The sequence below is a fragment of the Podarcis muralis genome, chromosome 12, assembly GCF_964188315.1.
Source record: "Podarcis muralis chromosome 12, rPodMur119.hap1.1, whole genome shotgun sequence".
Taxonomy (NCBI): domain Eukaryota; kingdom Metazoa; phylum Chordata; class Lepidosauria; order Squamata; family Lacertidae; genus Podarcis; species Podarcis muralis.
The window spans coordinates 35,266,568-35,284,644 of NC_135666.1; the positions used below are offsets into that span (position 1 = coordinate 35,266,568).

The following is an 18,077-nucleotide window of genomic DNA, read 5'->3' on the forward strand; positions in this document are numbered from 1 at the left end:
CAGCTGGCATAACCCTGCATGCTTCACTTCAGGCATCCCCCTCAACTCTGATTTTAAAGTGAAAAGTTGAGCATTGTTATGGTCAGGCTAATCATGACAGAGATGTAACTTCGCCCCCGCCCTCCCTGAGACTCAAACTACCCAGGGATTAGTTCACATACAACAACCACTTAATTAGGAAAGGATTCCTCCCTTCCTCTTTCAGCTGGTCACCCAGATGGGAAAGACAAAATCCAGTGGAGAAATAAAAGTTCAAGCGTGGGTGTGTTTAGGGGGCAGTAATGATTTGGAGTGGCTTCCTTTTATAGTGGAAGCAGAGGCTCAGCAGGAGCAGTCTGGAATACTATGATTCTGGGACCTCCCCCCACAATTATTCTCTCTCAGGAACAATACTTCCTCTGTTTGTTAGTTTCCTATTATTCCTGCTCAGTCTCAAAGCCTTAAGAAAATGCAGTAGTATTTAGGTAAGTTTAATATAGGTTTCTAGAGCCATTGCTCCCACATCTTTTTCACCCCATTGTCATTTCTCATCAAAAGGTCTTACAGTTTTTAAATTTTAATTTACTGCTGAATTTTTATACCCTACCTTTCCTGCAAGGAGCTCAAGGTGGTTGTCCCCAGACTCAGAAAACAGAGCTCCTAAAATCCAAACGTTGTAAACTGAGGGTTGAGTTCAGACTAAGGCAGTGGAATTTAGGATGCATTAAAATTAATGGGGGGGATTAATCATGACTCAGCTTGTCTCTTTGATTTAAGTGGGAACTAGTTTAATCTGGATCTGCCCCCAAGACATTATGGAAAACTGGAAAAGCAGGGTCAATATTTATATAAGAACCTAACACTTTCCCCCCAAATTGAGACCTGGATCCTAACAAGAGAGTCTTCTCCTGGCTGTTCATCAGGTTCTGAAAACGCTGAACAGGACTTATAGGAACATGAAGCGGAAGCCTGTTTGGAATGACTTGAACCCCAAAGCTGTGACTACTGATGAACTCTTTGGTTTCATACATCATGCTACTCGAGAATGGAAAGATGGCAAGTAGAGGATATATTTTAATTACTGTAACATTCACCACACATTCTTCATGTTTTCCTGCAAAATATCCCTCAGCTGATGTTTATTTTGCTAGGATACTCAGACAGAGAAATCACGTAGTGTAGGCTTCCTGGGGCCACACCGTTTTATACTGCAGGCGAAGGGTAGGAAAGATCATGCTTGAATAATCCCAACTTTTTTGTTCTTAAACCCTTTCTTTGTGTACAAAATGTAGCATGTTAAAAAGATTCTGCTGACCCTCCTCACTACTTTTCTACATGCAGGCAGTTATGGAGAAGTATTCAACTTAGAGTTCTTTCCCACTTGCAGTCTGAGGTGGTACTGCCTAGGGCAGACTTAACATGCAGATCAAGCTATTTGCCTGCACAATCTTCTTCATCATATGCTCTATGTCCTCTCTCAGTTGCCAAAGTATTCCAGGACTTTGTCACACAGTTCTGCTGTCAGCACTGTGGTATACAAGTAGGACTGCTGAACTTGATTCTGATGTCAGGCAGGATTTCCCCTGCCATATAGATTACGTTGCCCGGACCCAAAGGATTCCTGTTTTTGAATCCTGTCCTCCAAGTATAATATATGCTTTCTGTAGCCAGAACAAAAAATCAGGGAAACTCCAGGACATACTTGGAAGTCTTTGTGCCCAGGGTTCTTTGGACCCCAGTTGGATTTTTATTTTTTTTATTTTTCATCATTTAAAAGTTCCTTTGCCCAAAACGTATTTGCCTCCCGTTTTTCAGGACTCTTCTCATCTCTTTTGAGAGAGCAAGCTAATATGACCCATAATTGGCCCAAGTGGATTGTCTTAGATGGGGACATCGATCCTATGTGGATTGAGTCGCTCAATACCGTTATGGATGATAATAAGGTGAGCAAAAAGCAAATATATTCTCTTTTCCATTGGACAACTCTGTATGTTACCTCCTTCTTTGTTTCCTCATTTGTTTTCCTTTGCCATACCTCCTCCATGTTTCTGATAGGTAGAATGTGCACCCTATGTTTTACATGGCATCTTTCCCCATGGTCAGAGTTCATCCACAACCCTGTTTGGCCTGCCACTTTCCCCCGGGAAAGCCCGTGGTTTCCTACTGATCAGATCAACTGGCAATCAAGATTCCCAGGACAAAACCATTCAGACCCATTCCTGGAAAGCAAAGGGCAAGCCTTTCTAAGCACAGGGCAAGTGGAAGTGTGGGTGAGCCCTGTGTCTTCAAAACCAGGTTGCATTACTTTCTTGCATTCTAGTACCATTCATTAAAATTAAGGCTCATTTATACGTTTCCCGCCATGTTTAACACAGCATGGCAAACCCCAGTCTCAAATGAGTCTGTTCTCATGTGTGCTAGGGCAGAGGCTGAAAATATGTGCTTCTTGTTGAAAACAAAACAGTTCCTAAGTAAATCCAACCCTTGGGGATTGTGGTTGCTTATACTCTAGTTAATTCAACAAGCCAAGTTCAAACCTGGGTTTCTGATCCTCTTTTGTTGACTTAGGAATTGGTGATTTGCTTGAACTCACAAAACTGAGTTCGGATGTAATAGGAAATTGCGGTTTGTTTAAAAGCTGAAGTGTTCTTCTGGCATATGGCAAAGGACAGGAAAGGGAGAGTACGTAAGTCAACAGGTTGCTACAATTTGTCCCATGAAGTGGGAAACCATGGCCTTCTATAACTTCTTTTTTTAAAAAAATTATTTTTATTCAATTTCCAATACAAGATTTAAACATACATTTTCAATATTGTCACAGATACATAATTTTGACTTCCTTCAGCTCATCCACGAATCTTCCGTTTTCTAATCTTCTATCCGCAATTCTAAATTTAACATTGCCTTTTGTTTTAAATAAACCTATTCCCTTGTTCCCTTTTTACAGTGTTTCTAATATTATTTCTTCACAAAGCTTCCTGTAAAACCACAAACGTTATTTGTGCATCACATATGCTTTTCATATAGTCCACAAATTTACTCCAGTCCTCGGTAAACTTGTGATCTCGTCGGTTTCGGACCCTTCCTGTTAATTTATCTAATTCTGCGTAGTCCATTAATCTCATTCTCCATTCTTCTATCGATGGTAATTCTTCCTGCTTCCATTTTTGGGCCAGTAGTATCCTTGCTGCTGTTACTGCATATAAAAATAATTTATGGTCATTTCTATTTATTTCATTTCCAACCATCCCTAACAAAAAAGCTTCTGGTTTTTTAACAAATGTATATTTCAACTTTTTTTTAAATTTCATTGTATACCAATTCCTAGAAGACTCTCACCTTTTTACACTCCCACCACATATGATAAAATGTTCCCTCTTTTTCTTTACATTTCCAACACTTATTACATACTTTATACATTTTTGCTAATTTTACTGGAGTAATATACCATCTATAGACCATCTTCATCATATTTTCTTTTAATGCAGTACAGGCTGTAAATTTTATCCTTTCATTCAACAATTTAATCCACTCATCTAATTGTATATTATACCCAAAATCTCTGGCCCAATGGATCATAACTGATTTTATCTCTTCGTCTTTAGTGTACCATTCTAGCAGCAGTTTATACATTTTAGACAATTTTTTAAATTTGTTACTCAATATCTCCCTTTGAAACTTTGATTCTTTTTCCGAAAAACCTCTGTCCTTTATCACCCTTTTAGACATTTCATTAATCTGATAGTAATGCAACCAATCATTTACATAATCTTTAACTTCCTCATATGGCTTTAACTTCCATTTTCCTTCTTCTTTAATAATCATATCCCCATATGTTATCCACCCCCCTCTCATATTGATTTTTTTCGCACTCATCACTTCTAATGGAGATAACCAATGCGGTGTTTTTGTTTCTAATAGGTTCTTATACCTATCCCAGACTTCCAAAAGAGATCTTCGAATGATGTGGTTTTCAAAACCTTTATGTACTTTTTTCTTATCGTACCATAAATAAGCGTGCCAACCGAATCTATTGTCAAATCCTTCCAAATCCAACAATTACGTACAATTCCAAATCCAAAAATTCTCTAATTTCATCCACTCCTTCAACCAACAGAGACAAGATGCTTCATAATATAATTTCAGGTCCGGCAGGACAAAGCCTCCTCTTTCTTTCGCATCTGTTAACAATTTAAATTGTATTCTTGGCTTCTTACCCTGCCATATATACCTTGAAATTATTTTTTGCCATTCCTTAAATATCATTGCCCCTTTGATTACCGGGATTGTCTGAAATAAAAATAACATTTTCGGCAAAACACTCATCTTTATCTTCGAAATTCTTCCCCAAAAAGATAATTTCATCCTTCCCCACACCTCTAGATCCCTTTTAATTCCATCCCACATTGGTATATAATTATTTTGGAATAAATCAATATTTTGGGGGGTCACCCAAATTCCCAAATATTTAACTCTCTTCACCACCTCTATCTCTGTCTGTTGTTGCATTCTATTTGTCATATCTTGGTCCATATTTTTAGCAATCATTTTAGTTTTCTTCCTATTCAAAATAAATCCTGCCATTTGTCCAAATTGTTCTATTTGTCAAAATTGTTCTGGTCGAAATGAATATAAGGTTAAAGCCTTTGCCGATGATCTGGTTTTAACAGTAGAAGAACCGGTAAAAAGTGTTAAGGAGGTACTGGAGGAAATCTATAACTTCTTATTGAGTCCTTTGTGTAGATCAACTTGTATGGAGAGATGAGTTGATACTTTACATCTAAGAATATTTTTCACAGCAGTAAACCACAGCTCTCTTTCTACACACAAGTGCATCTCTCCTAAGTTTTTTTTTTTTTTTTTTTTTTTTTTAAATATTTTATTAAGGATTTTCTTGTTTTACAGAAGTGTAGTGCCTCATATATATTTTTCCCCATGTAACATTTTTACAAATCCGTTTCATTTGTTGAGGCATTAGGGGGAGAAGAAAATAAAAATAAAAATAAAAAAAGGAGAGAAAAGAGAAAGGGGGGTGGAGAGAGGGAAGATGGATAAGGGTGGGATTGGGTGGCGGTGTTTCTATTATGTTTAATGTGTGTAGAGTTTGGTGTCAGCGTGCTTGTGTTGTTCACTTGTGTTCCTTTGGTGGTGAGAGAGGTTGGGGTTGGCCTAGGGTGTGATTGTTTGCTTGTGATTGGCTGTGGTGATCTTTGTTTTCGTGTGTGAGTGAGGTGGGTGGGTGTTTTGGATCAGGTTAGCCATATTGATTTGTATGCTGTTGGTGGATTATTGTCATTGTCCTGTTGGGCTGTGTGTGTGATAAAGGGGAGCCATACCGGGGTGAAGGCATCTTCTTCTGTTTGTCCCCGTGTCAGTTTCAGTTTATTAGTTAATTTTTCTAGTAGGGCTGTTTCCCATACTATTTGATACCATTGGTCCATGCTTACTCCTGACAGGTCTCTCCAGTGTCTGGTTATGGTGTTTCTGGCTGCTGAGAGCAGGTGGGTTATGAGTTCTTTGTGGTGTAAATGGGCATTGTTGTCTTGGAAGATGTTTAGTAGGGCCAATTCTGGGGTGGTGTCTATTACTTGCTTAGTTATTTTACAAATTTCTTGTATGGCTGTTGTCCAGAATAGTTGGATTTTGGGACACTCCCACCACATGTGGAAGTATGTGCCTGTGGAGGTGCACCCTCTCCAGCATTTTGGTGAGGTTCCTGGGTGTATTAGCGCTAGTTTCCTTGGTGTTAGGTACCACCTGTAGGTGAGTTTCAGTGTGAGTTCTTTTCTTTTCGTTGATATGGATTTAAAGGGGGGTTTAGACCACATTCTGGTCCATTGAGTGGGGTTTATCTCATAGCCTATGTCATTCTCCCATTGATTTTTGATTGCGTCTAGGGGATTTGCGAGATTTTGGAGTAGTATTTTGTATATTGCGGATACCATCCCTTTACCGTTTCCCTTTGTTGTTAGGAGGAGGTTTTCGAAGGTTGTCAGGGGCCTAGTTGCTGCTGATTTTACTGTTGGGTTGTTTAAGAGGGCATGTAGTTGGTGTTGTGTTAACCAGGGCATTTGGGTGTCTTCTAGTTTGTCTTGTATTTCTTGTGTTGACAAGGGTTTGTTATTTTTATAAAAGTCTATTAGGCGATACAAGCCTTTGGTTCGCCAGGTTTTTATCTGGAGGTTTTGTGCTGCATGGTGGAATAATGGGTGGTATGCCAGGGGGATTAGTGGGGATGGGGTTGGGGATAGTTTGCCTATTTGTGTTTTCCATGCTTTGAGCATGGTCTGTGTGTACCTGTTAAGTGTTGTGGGAATTTTCTTTAGTTTGTTTGGGAGGAGTGGGTATGTTGTGGTGCAGGTGTTTTCAATTGTGTCCTTCTCTAGGTGTACCCATTGTTTTGTCTCATCTTCTAGTATATATGGGATTATATGGCGTATTTGGTTGGCGTTGTAATATGCTTCTATGTTGGGGATTCCCCATCCTCCTTCTGAGGTGGGGAGGTGCAGGTATTTGGGGCTTATTCTTGGTTTTTTATGTGAGAAGATGAAAGAGTGTAGTTTTCTCTGCCAACTGTGAAGTTGGGTTGAGGGGATCCAGATTGGGAGGGTTTGGAATAGGTAGGTTAGTTTTGGGAGTGTGATCATTTTGATCATGGCTATTTTGTCTGAGAGAGTGAGGTTCATGTTATTCCATCTCTTTAGGTCTTTGTTAATTTGTCGCCACAGGGGCTTGTAGTTGTGGAGGTATAATTTATTGAGGTTTCTGGTTATTTGTACCCCTAGGTATCTGAACTTGGTGTGGCAAAGTTTTATTTTGGTGACCTTCGTGAGTTCTTTTTGGGTGTGAGGAGGGGTGTTGAAGCACATAGCTTCTGACTTTGTGAAATTTACCTGTAGGCCCGACACCATTGCAAATGCGTTGAGTTCTCTGATTAGGGAGGTTGCTGTGCTTATGGGGTCTGGTGTTGTGACCATTAGGTCATCTGCAAAGAGCCCTAATTTATAGGTCCTGCCTTTTATTTCCACTCCCTTGATGTCTGTGGCTGCTCGGATGCGGATTGCTAGGGGTTCCAGAGCCAGGATAAATAAGAAGGGAGACAGTGGGCATCCTTGTTTCGTGCCTCTTTGGATAGCTATAGTGTTAGAATCCATATTGTTAGTTCTGCATTTTGCTGAGGCTTGGGAGTATATTTGTTTGAGGATTTGTAGGAAGTTGGGGCCAAATTTCATGTTAGTTAGTACTGCTAATATGTATTTCCACTCCAAGCAATCAAAGGCTTTGAGTATGTCTAGGGACATAATTGTCAATGGGAGTTTGGTTGCCTTGCTGTGTTCGATCAGGTTCAGTAGTTTCCTGATGGGGTCTGTTATATTGCGGCCAGGGACAAAGCCAGTCTGGTCTGGGGCTATTAACTTGTGTAGGAAGATTTTTAGGCGGTTGGCCAAGATTGATGTGAATATCTTGTAGTCTTGGTTTATTAATGAGATTGGGCGGTATGATTCTACTTTGAGGCTGTCTTTTAGTGGTTTTGGGATGGAGACTATTTTGGAGTGGGTCCAGGTTTTGGGGATGGGGCCTCCTTTTATGATGTCGTTGAATAGGCGGGTCATGTAGGGCATCAAGGGTTCTTTGAATTTCTTATAGAATTCTGCTGTGAAGCCGTCTGGGCCTGGGGCTTTGTGTGGTTTCAAGTTTTTGAGGACCGCATCTATTTCCTCTGGGGTGATAGGGCTATCCATGAATTCCTGTTCCTCATCAGTTAGGGTAGGCATGGTCAGTCCTGCTAGAAATTTTTCGATTTCCCTCTCTGGTGGGTTATGGGAGGTGTATAGGTTGGAGTAAAATTCTGCAAATTCTGAAATTATTTCTTTGGGGGAGAATGTTATGTTGCCGTCTTTTTTGGTGATGCAGTGTATTCTTGTTTTGAGTGCTTTTTTCCTACATCTATTTGCTAGTATTCTGGAGTTTTTCCCTCCAAATTCATAGAAACGTTGTTTAGAGTATAGAATGTTGATCATTGTTTTGTTGATTTCTAAGGAGTCTAGTTCTCTCCTTTTCTGTTCTATAAGTTTGAGGAGTTTTTTAGATCCTGTTTGTTTGTAGCGTGATGAGAGGGCTGTGATGTCTTGTTCTATTTTGCTAATTTTTGAGGAGGTTTGTTTTTTAAGGAATGTTTTCTCTTTTATGCAAGCTCCTCTGGTGACCGCTTTCATTGCGTCCCATAGGAGGGGGGTTGTTGTATTGTTTACATCGTTTTCTTTGAAGTAGTTTTGGAGGGTTTTTGTGAGACTCTCTCTAATTTGTTTGTTTGTAGTTAGGATGGGACTGAAGGACCAGGATGGGGTGGTTTGTGTTCCTTCTCCTATTTTAACAGTGACTTCTACTGGGGCGTGATCTGTGATTTTAATGTTACCTATGTTTGTTGATTCTACTGAGGGAATCAGACCCTGTGTGAGTAGAATGCTGTCCAGTCTGGACACTGTATCATGGCGTCCCGATTGGAATGTATGGCTGATGTCTCCCGGGTTTTGCTCACCCCAAATGTCATAGAGACCCCTGTTTTTTAGCATTTTTAGTAACTTGTAAGAGTTCCTGGTTGTTGGGGGTTTCCTTCGGAGGAAGGTTGCCCATGGGGTTGTGGGGTGGATATCTTTCAGGGATATACCTTTCATATTTAGATTGAGGTCCCCTCCTAGGATTGCTTCCCCTTCAGAGAAGGAGAGGAATTTGTTTAGTGTTTTCTGGAAGAATTCTAGTTGTTTCGTGTTTGGGGCATATATGGAGCCGATTGTCAGTTTGATTTTGCCATCTAGTGTCCCTTTAGCGAAAATGAATCTGCCTTTTTTGTCCTTGAGGACTGTTGTGGCAGTGAAGTTCAGGTCCCTACTGAGTATTATGGCTACACCACGGGCTTTCCCTGAGCCTTGTGCGACCCACTGTTGACTAAAGCGGGGGTCGCTCAGGAGTTTGCTGCCTTTGGGTGGATTGTGTATTTCTTGTAGGAAGGTGATGTGTGGTTTCATGGTGTTTATGTATGAGGTGATGCGTTTTCTTTTGATGGGGTTTCCCAGCCCCCTCACGTTTAATGTAATTGCTTTTAGGTTAGCCATTTTGTTTATCTATTATGTGGGGCGATTCCATGCCAACCCGTTCGGGTTGTCTTGTGTCTCTCTCTTCGTGTTGTTTAAAGAACCAGTGGGGTTGCGCTGACCTAGGGTGTGGTGGATGGGGGGCTAGTAGGATTAGAGTGAGATTTGGGTTAAAGAGTAGGGGGTAAGTTGTAGGGAGTTTCCTATATGTAGTCATATAGGTGTTTGTTTGGGGTATTTTGGGCCATCTGGCATTTAGCCAGTTGGTCCTAGGTCTCAGCTGGTGTGGAAGGCCGTGTTCAAGGACAGGCCGTCCCCCCTGTTGTCTGCGATAGGGGGTGATCAGCGAGACAGTGTGAAGTGACTTTGTAACGTCGCTGTCAGGTATAAGGTTTGTAAGCAGTGTTGCCAGTATTATGAGCAACATTGTTGGTGTGTTGGGGTGGGGATGTGGGTGCTGGTACGCTCTGGTGCCACCATAGTGCTGGTTGGGTATCAGATTTTAGCCTGATTGTGGGTTGTGTTATTAAGGTTGGAGTTGTTTTTCCTTAGTATGGAGTATGAGGATGTTGAAGGTGTGGGTGATGGGGAATGTGGTTGAGGTCGTATGGACTGGTGTTGGGGTGGGGATTTCTGTGGGGGTGCGGGGCTGGGGGGGGTGTTGATGGTGTTAACTAAATCTATGTTTTGGGGGGGAGGGGGAAAAAAAGGGGGGGAAATCACCAGTCCTTCAGTTTGTGGTTTTTTCCTGGTTGCTTCTTTCAGCCGGGGTTGTTGTTGTTGTAGGGTTGTCCATCTGCGATGAGTTGGTTTGGTTGATCTTGGTCTGGTTTCTTGTGTCGTATGGTCGGCGGGACGGTTCTGAGCATGATGCTTGCCTGTATTGGTTTGCGTTGTTGCGCCGCTTCTGTTGTATCTTTTTCTTCTGTACCATTGTCCAGTTGTTTGCTGTTGTTTCCTCATGGTTGGGGCTGTCGCTTGGTGGGTTTGTCGGTTTCCATTCTGGTGGGAGGTCGAGTTCAAGGTTCTTTAGTAGTTGCAGGGCCTCGGGTATGTTGGTAGCCATGTGTTGTGTTGTGTTCGTTGTTACAATGAGGCGGAAGGGGAAGCCCCATCGGTATTTGATCCCTGCTTGTTGGAGACGCTGGGTGCATGGGCGCAGGCTTTTCCTCCGGTTTAGGGTATCCTGCGATAGGTCCTGTAAGGCCAGAATGGGGGTTTCTCCATATCGAAGGTTGCTTGAGTTTCTGAGTTGATGCCATATTTCTTCCTTCTTTCGGTAGCGTGTGAAACATACAATGATGTCTCTTGGGGGGGCGCTGGGTTTTGGCATAGGTTTTAGGGCTCTGTGAGCCCTCTCCAAGTCCTCTGCCTCAAGTTTCAGGCTTGGGATTGTGTTTTTCAGCCAGCGTATAATTAGGTCCGCTGGGCTTTTCTCCTCTGTTTTTTCAGGAAAGTTGCGGAAGCGGATGTTACAACGTCTATTGCGGTCTTCAAGGTCGGCTTGCTTAATTTTCATCTCGTTGTGTTCTGCTTCCATTTGGTTTACCAGTTCGTCCAGTTTCTTGTTCACACGTGCGTTCTCCTCCCGGTATTGTTCTATTATTCTTTCTTGCATTTGGTTCTTGTTCTCTAGAGCTTCCACTTTGGAGGTTAGATTGTTGATTAGTACCTGCATGGGAGCCATTGTGGCCTTCAGTGCTTCTTCTAATCGTGCTTCCATTTCCCTCAGATCTCGTTTCGTTATTGGGTGGTCATCATCTTGAAGGGGAGCTACCATCTTAGCATTGTTTGCCATCTCCCTGGTTGGTGTCATCTCGGTCTCCCTGATGGTTTTGGTTTGAGGTTGGCTTGGCGTCCTCTTGGGGTTGGGCGTGTGATGGTTAGGAGTTGTGGCAGTGGTGATTCCTGGGTATTGTTGGGTTGCTGAGCTGATCAGGCTTTGTTGGCTGGTGGCTTTTACAGAGCGTTTCGATTAGGTGGTCATTTGTGTCACTTCTAGCCTGTGTTTTAAGAACTTCTCTAGGGCTTCTGTAGATGCCTCAGCGGTGCCGCCGAGGCGGGGGGGGGGGGGGCAGGTAAGCAGAGATGGGTAGACTAATGGACAGACAGTTCATATAAAGGGAAGGGGGTTAGCAGGTAGAGATGCAAGAGATTAGAGGGTATATGTTTAATTTTCCTCCATTTTTAATTACTTTCCCACAAGCAAAAAATAACAACAATAACCAGGGGGAAATATTATTCTTAAGAAAAACAAATCTAACAAAACCATGCAGTTATTTTTTGTTCTCCAAATGGGTATATGGAGGAAATTTTTGTTTTAAAAGAGAGTGGTGGTCGTAGCTGGGGGCGAAAGATTCCCCCCTCAGGAGCAGGCGAACAAGAGCTTTAAAAAGAGAAAGAAAAGAAGAATAATTGTATGGCTCTGCTCTGTCTTTTAAAAAATAATAATAATATGTCCCCCCAACCACCGCCACCACTCTCCGTCTGCAGAAAAGCAACCAAAAATGTACGGGTAAAAGATAAAAATGAGAATTAAAGGTAAAAAAAAAAAAAAAAGGGGGGGTGTCTTTAAATAGAGCTTTTTATTTATTTATTTATTTTTTTAATGAGTAAAGTATAGGTAAAAGAGGGTAGGTAAAAGAGAGTGGAAAGTCTGGGGCGGAGTGGCAGTCCCAGGAAATGGCCTGTGATGGTTCAGGGCTGTTTTCTGGATACTGCCATTTTAAATCTTAAGAGGGGGGTTTGAGGTGGAAATAAAATGAGGTTTAAATTGAGGATGTGTGTGTGGAAAAGTGTGTCTTTAAATAGTGAGTAGAAAAGATAGAAATAAAAGTAAAGATTCAAATAAAGGGTGGCTGCAGCAGCAGTGGCCCCTCTTTTAAAAAGAAAAGTGGTAAAAGTAGGTATATGGGGGGGGGAGGGATAAGAAAGATGTATATATATATTTTCTTTAAAGGGAGGGAGGGAGGGGGAGGAAGGGGTTAAAAAAAAGGGGGTGTTAAAAAAAAAAAAAAAAGGGGGGGGAAGGTTGTTTTTTCTTTTCTGTGGTCTCCTTTGTTATGCAGCTTCTCTGTGTTCTCCTTGCCGCTGGAGCTCCCGGTAGGGCTCAGCCACGTGCGTTGTTTTTTTTTTTCCCTTCCTCCCCGAAGCCTATTTTGCCTTCACCGTGCTCACCTACCTCTCCTCTGCTTTCCCGTCGGCAGAGATGGGGGCAGCAACGGTAAATTTGGGGCTCCTTTTTCTTTCTTTCTTCTTCTTCCTCTCTCCCTTTCTTTCTCCCTCTTTGCGTTAGTTCCACTGTCCTCCGGGTTTTGGAGCTCCTCTCGGCTGTTGGGGGGGGGGGTCGGGTGCCTTTCCGGCTCAATCAAGGTCGTGGGGGGGTGTTTTGGCTCCTTTGATAGATGCCCGGGCACCCCCAATTCCTCTCCGTTGGCAGTGCTGGCAGCAGCAGTTCTGGGGGGTCCGGGAATCGGTCACCAGAGCCTTTTACTCTGGCTGGCTTCAGGAGCTCTTTTCTTCTGCTGCTGCCGCCATGCTGCCTCGCCGGAAGTCCCGCATCTCTCCTAAGTTAACCAATTGTAAGTTATGTGCAAGTATTTTTTGAAATTGCCTTGAAATTAATTCGAACTATAAAAATAAGCTTATCTGGTGTTTTCCTCACCCCGTAGGAATTGGTGGCCTTCCTTATATATAAATTGTGGCCAGGCATATTTCAGAATGTAGAATTATCCTTATGAAGGCCAAAGTATATTTTAATTTTAACATAGCCTTTAAATATTAACAGATATTTTCACGATAGCAATTCTCTGATTTATTATCAGAAGGCAAACAGTGGATACAGCTGTCAGAATAACTTGATTCTGTGCTGCTGATGTCTAGGTGCTGACTCTTGCTAGCAATGAACGGGTTTCTTTGACACCGTCCATGAGACTGCTGTTTGAGATACACCATTTGAAAACGGCCACTCCTGCCACGGTATCTAGGGCAGGTATTTTGTACATAAACCCGCAGGACCTTGGCTGGAATCCGTAAGTACCTCCTATGGCTCACTTGGTAAAGCATTGAGACTCTTACTCTCAGGGTTGTGGGTTCGAGCCCTGTGTTTGGCAGAAAATTCCTGCATTGCAGGGGGCTGGACTAGATCACCCTCTTGGTCCCTTCCAACTCTACAATTCAATGAGTATGATTCTATGACATTCTGCTGTCAACTTTAACAAAATTTTATGGAAAAACAGCTGGCATCTGATGTCTCGAGCTTGATTTATATTTTCCTTTTTATATTTCTCAGTTGTTGAAAGTGACTTCAAGGTTTCCACGAGGCTAACAAAGTCTCCCAAAACTCTAAAATAGAGAGTGTTGTAAACATGAATGTTGGAGTATAGCTAAGAAATAAGTTTGGGGTTTTTGGGCTCTGCAACTTTTTGGTCCGATGGCACAAATTTCTGATTTAGTTCAGTTTGTAGGTTACAAATATTGTAATAAATAAGAAAACAAAGCCTGGGATTTTTCTCTAGTCGCTTTCCAGTATTACTGCACATTAGCAATTTGTTGTTTTTATTAGTTTTCACAGTAATAATACTCTAATGTAGGAATAGCCAACTGGTGTCCCAGAGGGCAACTCGCTTTCACTTGGCTCCCAGCACTTCAAAGCCCAGATCCTAGTGCCTTTCGTGCTGCTGCCATCCCAGACGGTATTGCTTGGCAAAAAGTTGTGCCAATTGTGGCTCTCTTAACCCAGTTAGGCAACTATTTCTGAATTTTCTCAGCACTAACGGGAAAGTACCGTATTTTTCTATTACACGCAGATTTTTTCTCCTAAAAAGGAAGGGGAAATGTCTGTGCGTGTTATGGAGCGAATGGGGGGGGGGGTCCCTGGAGCCGATTAGGGGAGCGCAGGAACAAAAATCAACAAAAATCAACCGTGCGTTGTGTCCGAGAGGGAAACCTGAAAAGAGGAAGTGGTTGCTTTCCTGCATTCTGCCTCAGGGTCTTACTGCCCACCCCCCTCTGTTTCGTTGCTGTGTTTGCTCAAACGGAACAAAGAGCAGGCAAATCCCCTCCCCTCCAGGCAAGCAGAGGGGAAAGCAGAGGTCTTTCCTTCTACCGGTAATTCCTCTCCGTGCTCCTCGCAGGCAGCCAGAAAACATGCAGGAGGAGAGAGAAAGCTGGCTTCGGTTTGTGGAAACTTTTGCCTTCTTTCTTCCCTCCCGTAAAATCCCTCTCCTGCTTTCTTAGCCAGCTGCTTCTCTGCACACCGCTCTCTTGTCCCTTCTGTGTTTTTCCTTCACTCCCCACTTAAAATGTAGTTACAAAGCATGGATCCACATGGATCCTCAGGATCTTTGCATTGGGCCACCCCAAATTCACCATCAGATCACATAGCAGCCTGCCCCCCCAAAATCACACACCCACTGTTGCCTGGGGCTGCAATGGTGCAAAAACGTGGTTAAAAAGCATGGATCCACATGGATCCTCAGGATCTTTGCATTGGGCCACCCCAAATTCACCATCAGATCACATAGCAGCCTGCCCCCCTAAAATCACACACCCACTGTTGCCTGGGGCTGCAATGGTGCAAAAACGTGGTTAAAAAGCATGGATCCACATGGATCCTCAGGATCTTTGCATTGGGCCACCCCAAATTCACCATCAGATCACATAGCAGCCTGCCCCCCAAAAATCACACACCCACTGTTGCCTGGGGCTGCAATGGTGCAAAAATGTGGTTAAAAAGCATGGATCCACATGGATCCTCAGGATCTTTGCATTGGGCCACCCCAAATTCACCATCAGATCACATAGCAGCCTGCCCCCCCAAAATCACCCACCCACTGTTGCCTGGGGCTGCAATGGTGCAAAAATGTGGTTAAAAAGCATGGATCCACATGGATCCTCAGGATCTTTGCATTGGGCCACCCCAAATTCACCATCAGATCACATAGCAGCCTGCCCCCCCAAAATCACCCACCCACTGTTGCCTGGGGCTGCAATGGTGCAAAAACGTGGTTAAAAAGCATGGATCCACATGGATCCTCAGGATCTTTGCATTGGGCCACCCCAAATTCACCATCAGATCACATAGCAGCCTGCCCCCCAAAAATCACACACCCACTGTTGCCTGGGGCTGCAATGGTGCAAAAATGTGGTTAAAAAGCATGGATCCACATGGATCCTCAGGATCTTTGGATTGGGCCACCCCAAATTCACCATCAGATCACATGTCTGTGGCCACAGCATGAAGCACAAAAATGATACATCCACTGTTTCATTCAGAATTTTTTCCCTTGTTTTCCTCCTCTAAAAACGATGTGCGTGTTATGGTCAGGTGCGTGTTATAGAGCGAAAAATACGGTAATTGTAAGTCCCTGCACTGATCCAGCAAATCTATGCAGAAACCATTGTGTTTTCTTTCTTTCAGATACGTTGCAAGCTGGATAGAGACAAGGAGTCACCAATCTGAAAAAGCCAATTTGACAATTCTCTTTGATAAATACATTCCTCCATGCTTAGATCAGCTCAAAACTAACTTTAAGACGATCACGCCCATCCCTGAGAATAGCATGGTTCAGGTATGTTTTTACTTGTGCAGATACTGTTATTATCACCATTGTCTTCATTTATGTAACCAACCCATCTTTCTGCAACAAAGTGTACTACAAAAAACATATAAAAAGGCAATGAATAACACAAATATGCTACAAGCCAGCTTCAAGCCCCATGTGTGGCAAAGGATTCCTGCATTGCAACGGGTAGTATTAGGTGATCCTTGTGGCGCCTTCAGCTTTACAATTCTGCAATGGATTGGAGCTGATACAGACAGAAAGACAATAAATGAGCACTATGTATGTACAGTTGTATGGAAGCAGATTACCACGGACAGCTTCACCCACATGATGCTGTGTTTTTATTTCCAGGTGTCTGAAAAAGTCTTCAGTGTAATCTTCATTAGAGTTACATTCAGGTTTATTTATATAATTGGGGAGTTGGTACCTCAGTGCTACAAAACAGAGCATGTTAACCAGCAGCAGTTAGCTCAGTTGGTTAGAGTGTGGTGCTGATAATGCCGACGTCGTGGGTTTGACCCCCATCAGGGGCCACCTGCATATTCCTGCATTACAGGAGTTCGGTTGGGGTCCCTATTGACACTACAATTCTACGATTTTATGTTTTGTATGCAAACGGTCTTGGGAATGTCCAGGAAACACCCGTGCTTGAAACATTGGAGAGACACTGCCAATCCCTGTACAACTAGATAGCCCAGTGTTCTGACTTGATATAAGTCAAATTCCTAAGTACTCGTAACCTGCAAAATATTTTTAATGTTTTGTTTTTGCTCTCTTTCGTTATACAGACACTTTGTTCTCTCCTTGACTGCTTACTGACTCCAGAAAATGTGCCCCTTGATGGTCCGAGAGAACTGTATGAGACATATTTTGCCTTTGCCTGTGTGTGGGCATTTGGAGGTGCCGTCTTTCAAGATCAGGTAGGCAGGAAGCAGTTTGCTTTGAGCTGTACTCGGATAAGCAAACTCTTCTCTTCCTCTATGACAGGCATGTCCAACTCCCAAGAGACTGCGATCTACTCCCACGATAAAAAAACTGGCAGTGATCTACCCATTGGATTGACCAAAGTTGTTGAGCTTTTTTTTGGGGGGGGAGAATTCACCAAAGTTTAGCACTTTGGGGGGGGGGGCATTGCTCGGGATCACATACAATTGATCAGGGACGCCCCACGATTGACCGGTAGATTGTGATCTGTTCTGTGACATGTACAATGAAACCATAGTGAAAATCCACTAATTTGACTGTGAGAGAATCAGATGGAAGTCTCAAGTGTTGGAGACGGTATTTGTGTTGGGGCTCAAAGCCCAAGACCGAACGTCTTGGATCACTAACCTCCCATAATTGCTGAAAGGAAGAATTGGGGTTCTAAATCCTAAAATGCAAGGAGAAAACGGCAATGAAAATTTTTTGCAGGGAAGCTGATTAGAATTGCCACTGAAGAAGGAATTTCGAGCACTTTGAGCAGTATCAACATATTGTTGCACACCAACCCAATCTCCAAGTGGTGCAAGATTTCAGGGGTTCTAGGCACTTACCCAGGGTTCCAAGAGGAAACATGACACAGCACAGACTGTGCTGTCTTTATGATCTATGGTTTAGTGGGACGTGGGTGGTGCTGTGGCCTAAACCATTGAGCCTCTTGGGCTTGCCGATCAGAAGGTCGGCTGTTCGAATCCCTGCAATGGAGTGAGCTTCCGTTGCTCTATCCCAGCTCCTGCCAACCTAGCAGTTCAGAAGCACGCCAGTGCAAGTAGATAAATAGGTACCACTGTGGCGGGAAGGTAAACAGCGTTTCCGTGCACTCTTGTTTCCGTCACGGTGTTCAGTTTGGGATGTTTATCACATCTTCTTTAATCTGTAAGGGAAATGTTCATGGCCACTAAAACAATGTGCAGAAGCAATTAATTTATTTGACATAGAATTTTCAATATCTGGTTTGGTCTTTCACAGGAAGATGCCAGCTAAGTTCTTCATTCTCCCCAGTGGAAATGGTTACCATCATTGGGGCAATAAAGAAGCTCATAGTTTCATGTAATTTGAATAATTTTATAAGCCTGTATTTAACCATCAAACTTGCTATGTACATTGAACAATTTACATACCCCCCCCAAAAAACCTAAGAACCTATTTAAAATTTTCTAGCTTTCTAATTATCAAGCTGAGTTTAGCCGCTGGTGGCTGAAAGAGATGAAAGCTGTGAAGTTTCCATCGCATGGAACCATCTTTGATTATTACATTGACCCCAAAACCAAGAAATTCCTGCCTTGGAGTGATAAAATTATCAGTTTTGACATGGATCCGGATACACCATTGCAGGTAAGCACATGTTTAATATAAAATGAGTGCATGCAGCTTTTCATTTTCTCCTCTGGTGTTTTCATTGTTTCCCGCTCATTGGAAAATGAAGCTGTTGGGGATTTTGCATGTACAGCGGTACCTC

General features: G+C 42.8%; 1 protein-coding gene across 2 annotated transcripts in view; it reads left to right on the top strand.

The window, feature by feature from the left end:
* DNAH11 (dynein axonemal heavy chain 11) overlaps window positions 1–18,077 on the top strand; it is a 157,638-nt gene that overhangs the window by 59,412 nt on the left and 80,149 nt on the right. For both annotated transcript variants that reach the window (XM_077937002.1, XM_077937001.1), the window contains 6 exons: window positions 903–1,035; window positions 1,795–1,922; window positions 12,954–13,102; window positions 15,493–15,643; window positions 16,426–16,557; window positions 17,780–17,953. In XM_077937002.1, the coding sequence (XP_077793128.1) occupies window positions 903–1,035; window positions 1,795–1,922; window positions 12,954–13,102; window positions 15,493–15,643; window positions 16,426–16,557; window positions 17,780–17,953 (867 nt within the window). The remainder of the gene's footprint in view (window positions 1–902; window positions 1,036–1,794; window positions 1,923–12,953; window positions 13,103–15,492; window positions 15,644–16,425; window positions 16,558–17,779; window positions 17,954–18,077) is intronic.